The 12,389-nt window shown below is 42.5% G+C and overlaps 1 protein-coding gene across 11 annotated transcripts in view; it reads left to right on the top strand.

The window, feature by feature from the left end:
• Positions 1-12,389, top strand: part of celf2 (cugbp, Elav-like family member 2) — a 177,274-nt gene that overhangs the window by 57,627 nt on the left and 107,258 nt on the right. The window contains exon 1 of one of the 11 annotated variants that reach the window (XM_079582937.1): positions 4,852-5,426. The exons of 9 other annotated variants lie outside the window; for them this stretch is intronic. In XM_079582937.1, coding sequence (XP_079439063.1) covers positions 5,350-5,426 — 77 coding nt within the window. In that variant the 5' untranslated portion in view covers positions 4,852-5,349. Of the gene's footprint in view, positions 1-4,851; positions 5,427-12,389 lie in introns of those variants that run through there. One more of the 11 variants, XM_079582939.1, reaches the window with a different exon arrangement.

Raw genomic sequence — 12,389 nt, 5'->3', positions numbered from 1 at the left:
GTGGACTGAAAAATACTTCCATAATACTTCATGTATATTAAGGAAGCCTGTCCATACCAGCGCTATTTTACCCTGAAAAACACTAGCTCATTTTTATGTTAATACCACAACAATTCCTGTGTCTAGCCTAACCTGCCCTGGGTCATTTTCAATAGCAGACATCAGGTCACGAGGACAGGTGGGCGAGTGTGTTGGGCAGTGGGGGGTAGTTGTGTCAGGATCACTGATGAAGACAGCGACAGTGTATGAAGATCAGTGACCGGGTCAAAGGGCGTCTGTCAGACAGAATCAGTGTATGGCAGAGCCCTTTAGTGATGTCCTGTATGGAACGACGGTGTTGTTTCTCCACTGTTATGGGGCTTCTTGGCTATTTGTTCAAAAGTAATATCTTCATCTCAGTGTGGGATGTTTCCTTTATGGTTTATGTTGTATTACTGTCGTTTTTCGTGCAGCCTTCAAAGGCACTACAGGGAGAAGTGTATCTAAAAAAAGGTGTTGTTGTGGATTTCTGCATTGTCAGATCATGTGCAAAACAGGTGAGTGAGGGTTTAGTGCCTCGCAGGTAGATCTCAAATTTGTGTTGGGACATTGCGTCCTCGCCACAGAAAAAGTGAGAGGATTGTGGTGGAAATGGAGAGAGACAAACAACATCAAATCGACAAGAGGATTTGTGTGCTCTCATCATCATTTGGACACAGAAAAAAGCAATATTGCTTTTTTTTTTAGCACAATAAACAAGGAATAGACGTTCTCACATTTCTTGATATGTGAATGCACGGATCAAGCTTATACTTCTTACAGTTGAAATAATCTCAACTACATTGTTATCACGATCTTAGGAGGGCAATATTGATCTAAAACAGCAAAAACAAAAGTAGTTTAACTTCCCAATTTTTTTTTATAGTGATGTAACTCTAAGCCCCTCCCACCCTCCTCTTCTTGCCCCCGTCAGTGTGCAGCTGTTTCGATTCAGAGGGGGTAAAAAGACCAGGTGGCTTGTGTGGTCATGGCAAGTGTTTTTTTTACTTTTTTTTTTTTTACTGTGATGATAAAGAAGAGAGTGAGAGGTGAGGAAAGCATTGGCAAACTACTTCACGAGGAGCTTTTTGGAAACAGGAGCTTTCTCTGAGGTGCCGCTGCAGTACTAAGAATAGCCACTAGGGGAGATTTAAAGATGCTCTAAACAACCCCATATATGTTTTTTTTGAAGAGAAAACAGTGTAACATGGTTAAAAGCCCAACTAAGTCGATTTTGCATAAGAACCATTCTTTTACAAGGTGACTTGTTATTTTCCAAAAATGGAAGAGAATGTTTTGGCCGTATAAAACGGTGATTGTATAATTATAATTTTTTTTAATATGATTATACTGGATATAATTATTTGAGTTATGCTTAAGTAGCTCCACTAAAAATGAAAGATTTTGGTTATGGTGAGAAGTAGTTTGATTATCCGGGTTACATTGGTTAAGTGAGGAGTGTAAGGGTGCACTGCAGGCAATATATATATAATGTATATATATTTAAAGCAGTATAAAGTAACTCATGCCCCTAGAGGCCATAAGCGCCACTACAGAGGTCGTAGCATGTTGCATTTTTTTTACTCATTAATTGTCCGTGAGAGTAAATACTACACTGACAGAAAAGACAAAGGGAGAGAGGGATATTGTGCATCCAATTACACAATGAAGATAGTTTTTTTCAATAAAACTTGGCTGTAAACACTGCTTAAGTGGTGCTAGCCCGCAGCTAGCTTTACGCGTTAGCCTGTTAGCTTCTTCTTTGTGATTCTATTAATGTGTATTGGGGCTTCCGACCCGTAGGCAGCGAAGTTGCAGTTGTGGTTCTTTTATTACATTCATTATGTCTTCTTGAATAACAAATTGTAGTTTTTTGGGTTCTTTTTGAAAGACACTAGGTAAAAACAAACAAAGCTGTTCAAATACCTTATACGCGTTTCTTCCGTCTGATGAAGACGGAAGTAGTTCCTTGTCCGTTGGAGTTACATTGTGTTGTTCAAGTGTTCCCTTTATGTTTTTTTTTTTTCTTTTAGCAGTATGTATTGTACCTGCAAAAACAAAAAACTACATTTACCCCTGATCCCACTGCCAATTTTTTTGTCTGCTGTGAGACCTCTTAGACCTTTCCTCAACTTGGCACCATATAGAAAAAGTAAACTAAGATATAGGGACAAATTAGTCTTCCAGTCTGTACCAAAACACTCTATAGGCAAATTCTCTGTCTTAATTTATATTTAGAAAAGGCAGATTGCAGATCGTCAATGATAAAATGTATTTTTGGCTGAAGTCTCCAGCAAAAGCACAACAGAAGTTTCTGATTTTTCTCACTCTCGCAATGTGAAAGCTGCAAGAAAATCAGTACCACGATTTCTGAAGAAGTATATCGAAAGACGTTAGAAAATAGTGTTATCCATATTTCCATGTCAATATTCTCATGCGTGCACATCCCACAGGATATCACACTTGTAGAGATGAAAGGTCAGACAGGGTTTTCTGAATGTTTGTGTGGACAGGATATGTGCAGTCGGTGTCTGTCTGATTCTGAGCTTCTTCCATGCCCACTTACACTCAAGCACAACTGCTTGCCTTTCTGAATTATTCATGAGGTCATCATTAAATATTCACATGTGAAAAGCCGGTGCAATCAGCAACCCACAATTCTCCCTTGTGAATAATATACCAGCAAAAAGCAAACAAAAGTAGAAATTGACTTTGTTGTATTTTTTTTTTTTTTTTTTTTTGCTGTTTGAAACATACTATTTCTGTCTGTAAACCGCCTCATCCGGTCTTCCCCTTTCCTACTTTAAGTGATCGATTTATTTTGTTGAGCAGCTGAGCCCCCCAGCCTGAGGTGGGAGATAGTGAGATGAAGGAGCGGGGAGAAGATAGAAATAAACAAGATGGAGGGGGAAGAGGTGAGAAAGACAAACTGGAGTTCAAGAGAGGACAAAGGCAGACCTTGCCATGAGCAGGATCTGGCAGGACACGGGTTCTCTGCCGATAATGGCACAGACAAGAAATGGTGGGTGGTTGGGGGACAGAACACAGAAGCGACAACAGGAGGAGGATGGATATACGGTGCGATGACATTATAAATGTATAAATGTATCTTTTTGTGCTGGTTCTACACAGATATTGTGTGTGGAAGGAGTCGGTCTATCTGATTAAGTGAAATTGTCAGCTCTGGACTGTTGCTTGCAGAGCGTGGGCAATGAGCTACATGATAACTCTTTACATCCCTGTTCTGTGAAAGGTCAAGTGCGGAGAACATACAGGCTATCACCACTCTTGGGACAGTTCCAACCCTGAGGCATAAGATCAGCCTTTTCCATCCACACTTTGACCCGGGCCATTGCATGTAAACACCCAAGCTGACCTGCAAGCAGCGCTGCGGGGCAAGTCCCACCCACATCATACACTTACCCAGCTCTATGTGTGCATACTGAGCATTTTTCTCATTGACCCAGATACTCATATTCTTTCCCTCAGAGAGCTGCCTCTCTGTCTAAGAGAGACTCATTATTTTACTGGAGAGTCCTGTCTGTTCTCCAGTTGAGGAGGAAGTGGGGCAACAGAGAGACGGTGCACAGTGGTGCATTCAACCCCACTATTGTTCCACAGGGATCCATACCACGGGTCCAGACAATTAACACTAAATAAACCCACTCAGCAATTTTGCATATGAATATGTGATGCTTCATTATAACACAACTACCCCTGAGTAAAGTTTGCTCCTCCAAATTTGTTCGGACCGTTTACTACAGTTGTGCTCAAAAGCTTCCATACTCTGGCAGAATTTTTTATATTTTTTTGGACTATTTTTCAAAGAATATGAAGTTATATATGAGTTTGGTCTTTTTATATCATAATGAAAAAAGAAAGTACCAAAAATTACCCTGATCAAAAGTTTATGAACAAGAAGAACGGACCGCTTTACCATTGGATTATACAGAACCTCCACAACTACCACAAAAGACTCCAAGCTGTTATTGATGCTAAAAGGAGGTAAAACACAGAAGGGGGTAATTTTGGTACTTTCTTTTTTCATTATGATTTAAAAAGTGCAAACTCTGTTATTTCACCACAAATGGCTTCACACAACCACTAACTATCAGTGAAAAAACACTTATTGTGTTATCTTTTACGTTCTTTGAAAAATGGTTAAAAAAAAATATGTATATGATGTATATGATGTAAAATATTGTTTAAAGGTGCACTATGCAACTTTTTAAGTGAAAAAAAAAAAAAACATGAATATTTGTGTATATTTGACATTTTAATGACTCAGTGACTTTATAGGTGCTGCATGGCACCATTGCTTTCCCTCACTGTGGTGTCTATGATGCTCCAGAATCAATTGTATGGGGTTTCTGGACAGTTTCTGGTATGAGCCCATAACAACAACTGATTCTAGAGCATCAAAAAGGCCACTGTGAGAAAAAGCAAAGGTGCCACGCTGCACTCAGTCACTAAAAAGTAAAATATGCACAATATTAAGACTTTTTTTTCACTTCAAAAGTTGCATAGTGCACCTTTAAGACAACAACTTAACTCAAAAAATCACATAATTTGTTTTTGTTTTTAGGAATTATTATAACAAAGAATGCTATTTGCTAAATTCACCGATGTTCTCTGGATTCTAGTTTGCTTATGTGTCTAAAAAGCCTATACAGCCTTTTCGATTTACCATTGAACAGCATGTCTCTCCAGAGATTGCTTCGCAGACTTCTCAGTGAATCACTCCTCTGTGCCAGCGCACTGCCTCTGACTTGAGACACTTCATATATAGTGTTTTGAAGCCACTCTGTCCCATTAGAGCTCCATTATTGCAGCCACTCAGCAGTTGCAGACGCATAGACAACTCACAGAGCCGAGGAGACCCAACAGTTAAAGATCAGCTGCAGCGTTCCGGGCCACGCCTCCTGCTCGGCACCTGGCTCTCCCCCAGTTTGACAGTCGCTGTTGCAGAGCGGATTTGCAGGCAAGACCGGGCGAAACAAAACCGGTGAAAAGAAAACGCGAATGGGGGCGCGCGAGAAGGGGAGAATGTGACAACTGCTGAATGCGGACGAAGTGTGTGCGGCTGGCTATACTGCCTTTGGGGGCCACGGCTGGTGCACCTGTCCCTCTCCGTCTTCGTGGCCAGGCGCAGTTTGAGTGAGAGCGACGCGCCTGTATTTATCAGACAGGGCTCTACAGCGGGAAGGCGAAGGCGCGCTTACTGGCCGTCACACATTTTCTGTGCGGGCATACACACACACACACACACATACACACGCGCGCGCGCTCGCACACACACACATCATACACAAGCTTGGGCCGGCAGGCAACATGACTTCATCGTACAATCTGGATTTTCTGCCCGATATGATGGTGGAGAGCCGCTTGCTTGTTCCCGGAGACAGAATGTGAGTTGTATTTCTTTTCTTCCCCTTTCTCTCTTTGTGAGTGCGTGAACTGTCCTGAAACGCTGCTGTCCGATGTGGGAAATGTTGCTCGGTTAGTGGACATGTGACTAGAATGGAGGTCAGAATGAACGCTGTGGTCCGTGGCTGAATGTCATGAGTGGCTTTTCTGGTGTTACTGTGTTAGTTAGTGCATCTTGTTTTTGTCCTATGCATCGATACACGGCATGGATGAGATCACAGGAGCGCTCGGGGCTGTTGCGAGCCTCAGACAGGATGGTGATGAATGAGCGCCATTATGGAGAATTAATGTTCGCTCCGTGAATAAACCTTGTGTTTATGATCCTATGTTCTCTGCTCAGTTTCGGTAAATGGACTACCTCGTCAAGTAGACTAGAGCCTTTAGAGCTGCTTGTCATCGCTCTCTGGGAACAGAGAGATGGGAGGAAGTTGGATTTTCAGCAGCCGCCCTTTCTTTCTCGGTGTCTTGCTGGGGCTTTGGACCGTGTGAACCCCACAGTGGGAGACTGGAGGGACCCGTAAAGACTACACGTCGCCCCTTTAGTTACTGGGTCAACAAGCGCAGGGAGAGACGGGAGTGATCCGGAGTCACATGAGTGGGCTTGAACTCTACAAGAGGCGTTTTCTCCCCTCATCGCGTGCTAATCTCCATACTTTGGCCACTCGTACAAAATGAGGCAACACAAGGTTTTTTTTGAGCGCACAGGAATGCACGGAGGAGTTGTCGCTATGTTCCAATTGGATTTGCGTTAATTCATTTAAACTCCGGATTTTTTCCAGCAGAGACAAAGAGAGGTTTCATGGTCATGCGTTCCTCCCTCTCTTCTCCACAGAGCATGTCCCACTTATGTCCCCTCAGCTCACAGAACCATGAGGCTGATGCCTCGTGCTGCCTTGTTAAATGTGAAAATGTATGTTTGCTCTACTTTCAGCAAATGCATTTGCTCTTTGTTTTTTTCCTGGGAGTCTTTATTTTTGATCAAATGTAGTGTAGGGACACTGTAGTTATGACGGTTAACAGTGTTTTCAGATCTATTGTGAGTGACGTTCTCCCTGTGTTTTACTGTAAATCTATTCATATCCGAGTAAATTTGATAATAGAACACAATTAGGCCACATGATATCACTGTAAAGCAGAGGACAATGAGAATAGTTACCTTTTGAACTTAGGACTTCTTTTAAAGTTTGTACAATACAGCCTAAAACTAGGGTGTTTTTTCATACATGTGCTGATTTTTACAAAGCATAGGAGGAATTTCTAAATGACCCAACCAGGCTCAAAGTTGATCAACAGCTTTGTGTAGAGTGACTTTTATTGGTAACAGGTCACGGACACGTGAATAATCTCTCATCAAATATGTATAATAAAATGTTCAAACATCCTGATAAAAGTTTGTGAGGCATGTTTTGAGGCTCTACCCACAAAGACTGCAGGACGTGTGGACAGTGCCGCTTAGGAGAACTGCTGGAGCAGGGCCAGGGGCAGATCTAAGCTATCAAAGCAGGGAGACAGAACGTATGAAAAATAACACTGTTTTCCTGTTTGAGTTGTATAACTATCCACCAGAACACACGAGAATGCTTCTATTTAGTTCAAGATTTCCTCTCTGCTATAGGGGCACACATCATTTTTAACAGCAATAGCAATCCCTTGTTTACAATGTAGCCAACACAGTTTTTCTCTTCATCCGCCTGTAAATCTGTTTTCTCATTTTTGTTTTCCCCAGTCTGGTCAGCCGACTAACGTAACATTCCAAACATGAGAATGTATGAACAAACCCAGATTACAGATCATCCAGTGTCTGTCACCATCAGTTCATGAAACCTGTCGTTTCAAATTTCATTTTATGACATTGCACATGCACAACACACTAGTGCTCGCAGTGGTTTTGCCAGTCATCTCTGAGTTGAATGGGAACTTCACTGTGCAAATGCAGAAGTACCATAACTAATGTGAAGTCCATACATAAGCAGGTTCTGATTTGATCGAATCCTTGTCATCAGGAGAGTCTTTGTATGCCCACTGCCCAACCAGCTATTTTCTTTTTACATGTACTTTGCTAAATACCTTGCTAATGTAAGTGTGTGTTCACTGGAGCATCTCCAAAACCTTGAAAAGTAATGATATGGCCTAAAGCGTAGGAGTTGAGATAAATGCATGTAAGACAGGCATATGTGGTGGCCTTTTTACCCGGGCGGTGAGGAGGCGGACAGGTTGAAGCAGATAGCACTGTAGAGATGACACTTTATATTTATGTGAACATAGCTCTTAAGGCTGGCCATTAACCTCACAAGAATAGCTCCAGGACATCTGCTGATTTTGTTTTATAACACGGTCTAACAGTGTTATCTTTTTTCAGCTGTGTATGTATCAAGCACCAGCTTTAACTCTTCATTACAGTATTGTTACTATTGCCTCTTATTGCAGTATTATTATTGCCAAATGCTATTGGCCATTTCTTTCAACCCCACTCTAGTCTCCGTGGGAAAAATGTGACCTCTGCTCTCTGGAATCACACATGTAGCCTCAAAAAAGTCATATTTTACTGGCATTCATTTCCTTACCACAGTAATCAAATAAAGCCACAGAATAAATAAGAACACTGAGCTGCTAACTTTGACAAGTACCCAGCATGCTTCGCCAATGGCTTACTGTGTACAGAGTCCACCAGTTAGACACGACTCCCTCTGGGCACATCACAAATGTATATCAATGCACTGTGCAGAGTCTCTTTACATGCTCAATCCTCACTCCTTACTCTCACTTCCTCTTCCTGACAGGCATCAATATCAAGTCCAGTCCAGGGAGTGTAGGGCACAACAGCTGAAAGGGCCTCTCATCTAACAATGCAGGCCTCCCATGTGATATATTGCAGTCTATATGTACGAGGGATGTGACTGGATGATGTCAGGTGCCACATATACACACATGCAGTACATATTCTTGTGGTTTATTTTCACTTGCTGCACTCATTGAGTTCACTGCCCTGTCCTCTGCAACGACATCAAAAGAGGGATGGCGCTTCAAATATTTTTGACATGTTTTGGGTTTGAGAAAAGCAACGCGGAACCAAAGAGCGTCAAATGCTTAGTCTGTTGTAAGAAGTAAAGTTTGTAGTAGCCGAGCCAGCTTCCTTTAACAACAAACAGCAATCTTTCTGAACCGTAGAAAACACAACAGGTAAGCGCTCTGATCTCATGCGCTTTTGACCTTGTGCTGCGAGATGAATCAAAATCACATTTCAATCCAATTTAAATGGGAGAAGTTGGCAAATGTCAAATGCTGCAGTTATTTAAAGGAACAGGCCACCCGTTTCTCCATACCGAGATATGTTCTTACCTGAGCTTAGACGAGTTGATGCGGGCCTGTCTGGTCTCTACGCCTGGGCTTATTCACGTAAAAAAGACCAAAGCTGTTGTTAGCATTTAGCCTCTCCTCCTCTCCTCTATGGGGCCAAACGGGGGTGAAGTTAGAAGCGACCAAGCTCTTCCACGTTTTCCCTATTTAAATAAACGGTTACACAAATACAGCTTGATACTGTACGAGCTGTGCAACTTCCCAGGGATGTATTAAGAATGACATAAAGGTACCATGCAATTTCCTCACTGTGGGGAAAAAATAATAATTCTAATAATCTTATTTATAGTCTTTTCTTAAAGGGACACTGCGTAACATTTTGGACTATGCTGGTGCCATTAGTGCAAAACATGCTCCTATTGACCAGCTCGACACAGACTATGCTATTACTGCAGAGAATAATCAAAGAATGGATTTGGATGAGGACCTAACCTATTTAGATCTCAAATTCTACTGACACATCTTGGAGACAAGCTGGAGACGTACCCACTCCTGGTAAAGTTACAGTCATATCTTAGGAGCAGCAAAAATGCATTTTTGTTTGTACATTTATGAGGTATTTTTCCAATGATGAAATGATCTAACCCAACCCTCACCTATGGTCATGAGATTTGGGTCATGACCAAAAGGACAAGATCGCGAATACAAGCGGCCTTCGCAGGGTGGCTGGGCGCACCCTCCGAGATCGGGTGAGGAGCTCAGTTACCCGGGAGGAGCTCGGAGTAGAGTCGCTGCTCCTTCACGTCGAAAGGAGCCAGCTGAGGTGGCTCGGGCATCTGTTCCGGATACCTCCTGGTCGCCTCCCGCGGGAGGTGTTCCAGGCATGTCCTAGTGGGACAAGGCCTCGTGGAAGACCCAGGACACGGTGGTGGGACTATGTCTCCGAGCTGGCCTGGTGTCGCCTTGGGGTCCCCCCAGAACAGCTGGAGGAGGTCTGTGTGGATCGGGAAGTTTGGGCATCTCTGCTGGGACTGCTGCCCCCGCGACCCGGCCCCGGATAAAGCGGAAGAAAATGGATGGATGGATGGATGAAATGATCTATCCTAAAGTAAATGCTAGTATTTCAATTTTATTTATAAGTAAAAATCTACGCGGTGTGCCTTTAAATGTTAACGCTCCTGTACATTTGAATTGTACACTCTGAATTCCCTATCATATCCAAGTGAAATGCTTTTTTTTACAAAAATCACAATTAGATACAGTATTTTTCAAAACTCATGCTGCCCTAACCCTGTCATTTGCTTGAAAACGTCCCTAAATGGAGACGCCCATTTATAACAGAAATGGACCTCTCCGCGAGGCCCGCGTTTTACACTTTGCCACCAATATCAAATGGGCATTTCTACAATTTTTTCCTGCGCCCCATCATCACGTTGTTCAGCACTAACAACATGTAAACTCTCTTGCGGAATCTCAGCCCGGCCAGCTCATGCATGAAATAAAACCAAAGTGAGGTGTTTTTTTTTTTTTTTTTTGGTACCATTGGAGACGATGATGCAAATGTGTGTGACTAATCCTGGAAATGTAAAAATGAAGGAGAACAGAGGACAGCAGGGTGAGAATTGACATGTGCAGGCTGGGGAGGAGCAGAGGTGTGAAGGAGAGTGGGGATGTGATGCTTTGACAGCCGTGGACTCCCTGGACAGACGGCTGCTGGGATTTGTCTGATGTGGAGATTAGGAGAAAATGAACGAGCGGAAAAGCCAGAATTGGTGTTGGTAGGTTTATCTCTCTCCTGAGGAACCCTTTGATTCTTCACCGCGCGAAATGACAAACATCTTAAAATGAAAGGGAAAACGTTTAGTGGGAGCGTGAGATGCCCTCGTGTCATTTCTGTGATGACTGTTTTTGCTGATAATGTTATTTAGATGCATACTGTATGTGTGATGTATGATGGGATGGAGTTGTCTTCATGCATCACCGACTGCAACATTGTTTTCCGCGATATTCTCTGAATGTGTGCGTGATTGTGTGCGTGTGTTGTGTCATTATGATGAATGTCTTTGCTCTGCTGGGGCTCAGGAGCAGTTGTCTGTGGCTGACACCGCTGTGCGTGGGCGGTGATATATCACGACTATGTGTCGGGAGTCTGAATGTAGATATGTTCACTGTGTTTCGATGTGGTTGTGAATGGGCAGGTGCGTGGGACCGGAGAATGAGGTCAGCTGGTTGTGCGACGTAGTTATGAGGTTATGAGGTGCTGCACTTCTAAAATAAAAATGTTGGAACAGAAAAGTGAGGTCGAGATGAGTTGCACATCGGCTTCCCCAGTATGTGGCACTGAAAGATTTATGTTTGTAAACTGTGACATCCATGTGACATTTTGTGAGATGTTTATACTTGTTTCTAGGGATGCACCGATACTGTATCAGAAATTGGAGCCAATACTGGAAAAAAAATACGATATCGAGTATCCGATACTGAACCGATACCAGTTTTGTCTCCCCATGCCGTAAAACCATAACTTTTACCACCTAAATCTAAGTGAATATGGACATGCTGCATATCATTTTAAAGGGGAGGACCAGTGGAAAACAACCGCTGAGTTAGTTTTAACCTCCGCAAATGTATTTTTGATTGCCGTGCAGAATTCTGTGGTTAGCATCAGTATGCTAAAGCTGGAGGGAGCATGCTAATGCTAACGAAAGCTAATCAAGGCTGAAGAAATAAATGATCTAACATAAATGTAAGAAAGTCTGTCATATACCCAAGGATGTTCAGTGTAGAAAAGTCCTGTGATCCTTGTTAAATGTTTATCCATTAGTTTATCAATAGATATTAGTGATAATTGATCTGTAATATCATGAAAATAAAATATTACTTTATTGATCCTAAAATTGAGAAAAGAGTCAAATCAATTTTTCACTCAGAGAAAGACACTTTTAAGAAAGTCTCTTGGTATCGGTAAATATCGGATATCGGCAGATACTGAAAACCCAGTATCGGTATCAAAAAAGCAGGATTGGTGCATCTCCACTTGTTTCGATTCATCCATGTTCTACTAACTGTTTTTGTAAAGTCTGCAGAAACCCTTTTAGTCCTGAAGTCAGTACACGACTTTACGAATTGAAGAACGCCAATAGAGTGCTCTGCATGTTATTATGCGTGTGGTCGGGAACTGTGTGTCAATGTGCTCTTTCTCTTGTGAACTATTTCAGTGCTTGGCCTTAAAATGAATGAAGCATATAAATGTGTTCAGTGCAACCTCCCACATACACCGATCATACACACTCGCAGTGTCGCACACAGTGTTGTTATGTGGTTCACATCATGTCCCTGGGCTGTGATGATGGGTAGAAAAATGACTGAAACCTTAGAGTCTTAACAGTACACAATAATGATTTCTCATCCTCTTGTGCTGCCGTATCTTTCCTCCTTCCCCGGTCTCTTCCTTCTCACTTGCTACCTCTCTTCCCTTTCTCTCTTCTCAGTAACCAGCCGATGTGTCTGTTTTGTACACTGGGAACACAGAGCCTAGCCAGAAGGAAAGCTTACCTCATGCATGTCTCTGTAGATTCTGTTCAACTTCTTCTCCTCTTTTCATTCGGTTATCCCTCTTTGGCCTGTATCTTCCCCTTTTTCTTTGC

The sequence above is a fragment of the Gobius niger genome, assembly GCF_951799975.1.
Source record: "Gobius niger genome assembly, chromosome: 2".
Classification (NCBI taxonomy): Eukaryota; Metazoa; Chordata; class Actinopteri; order Gobiiformes; family Gobiidae; genus Gobius; species Gobius niger.
The sequence above is the reverse complement of the archived record's forward strand: the minus strand, read 5'-3'. Positions and strand labels throughout refer to the sequence as shown.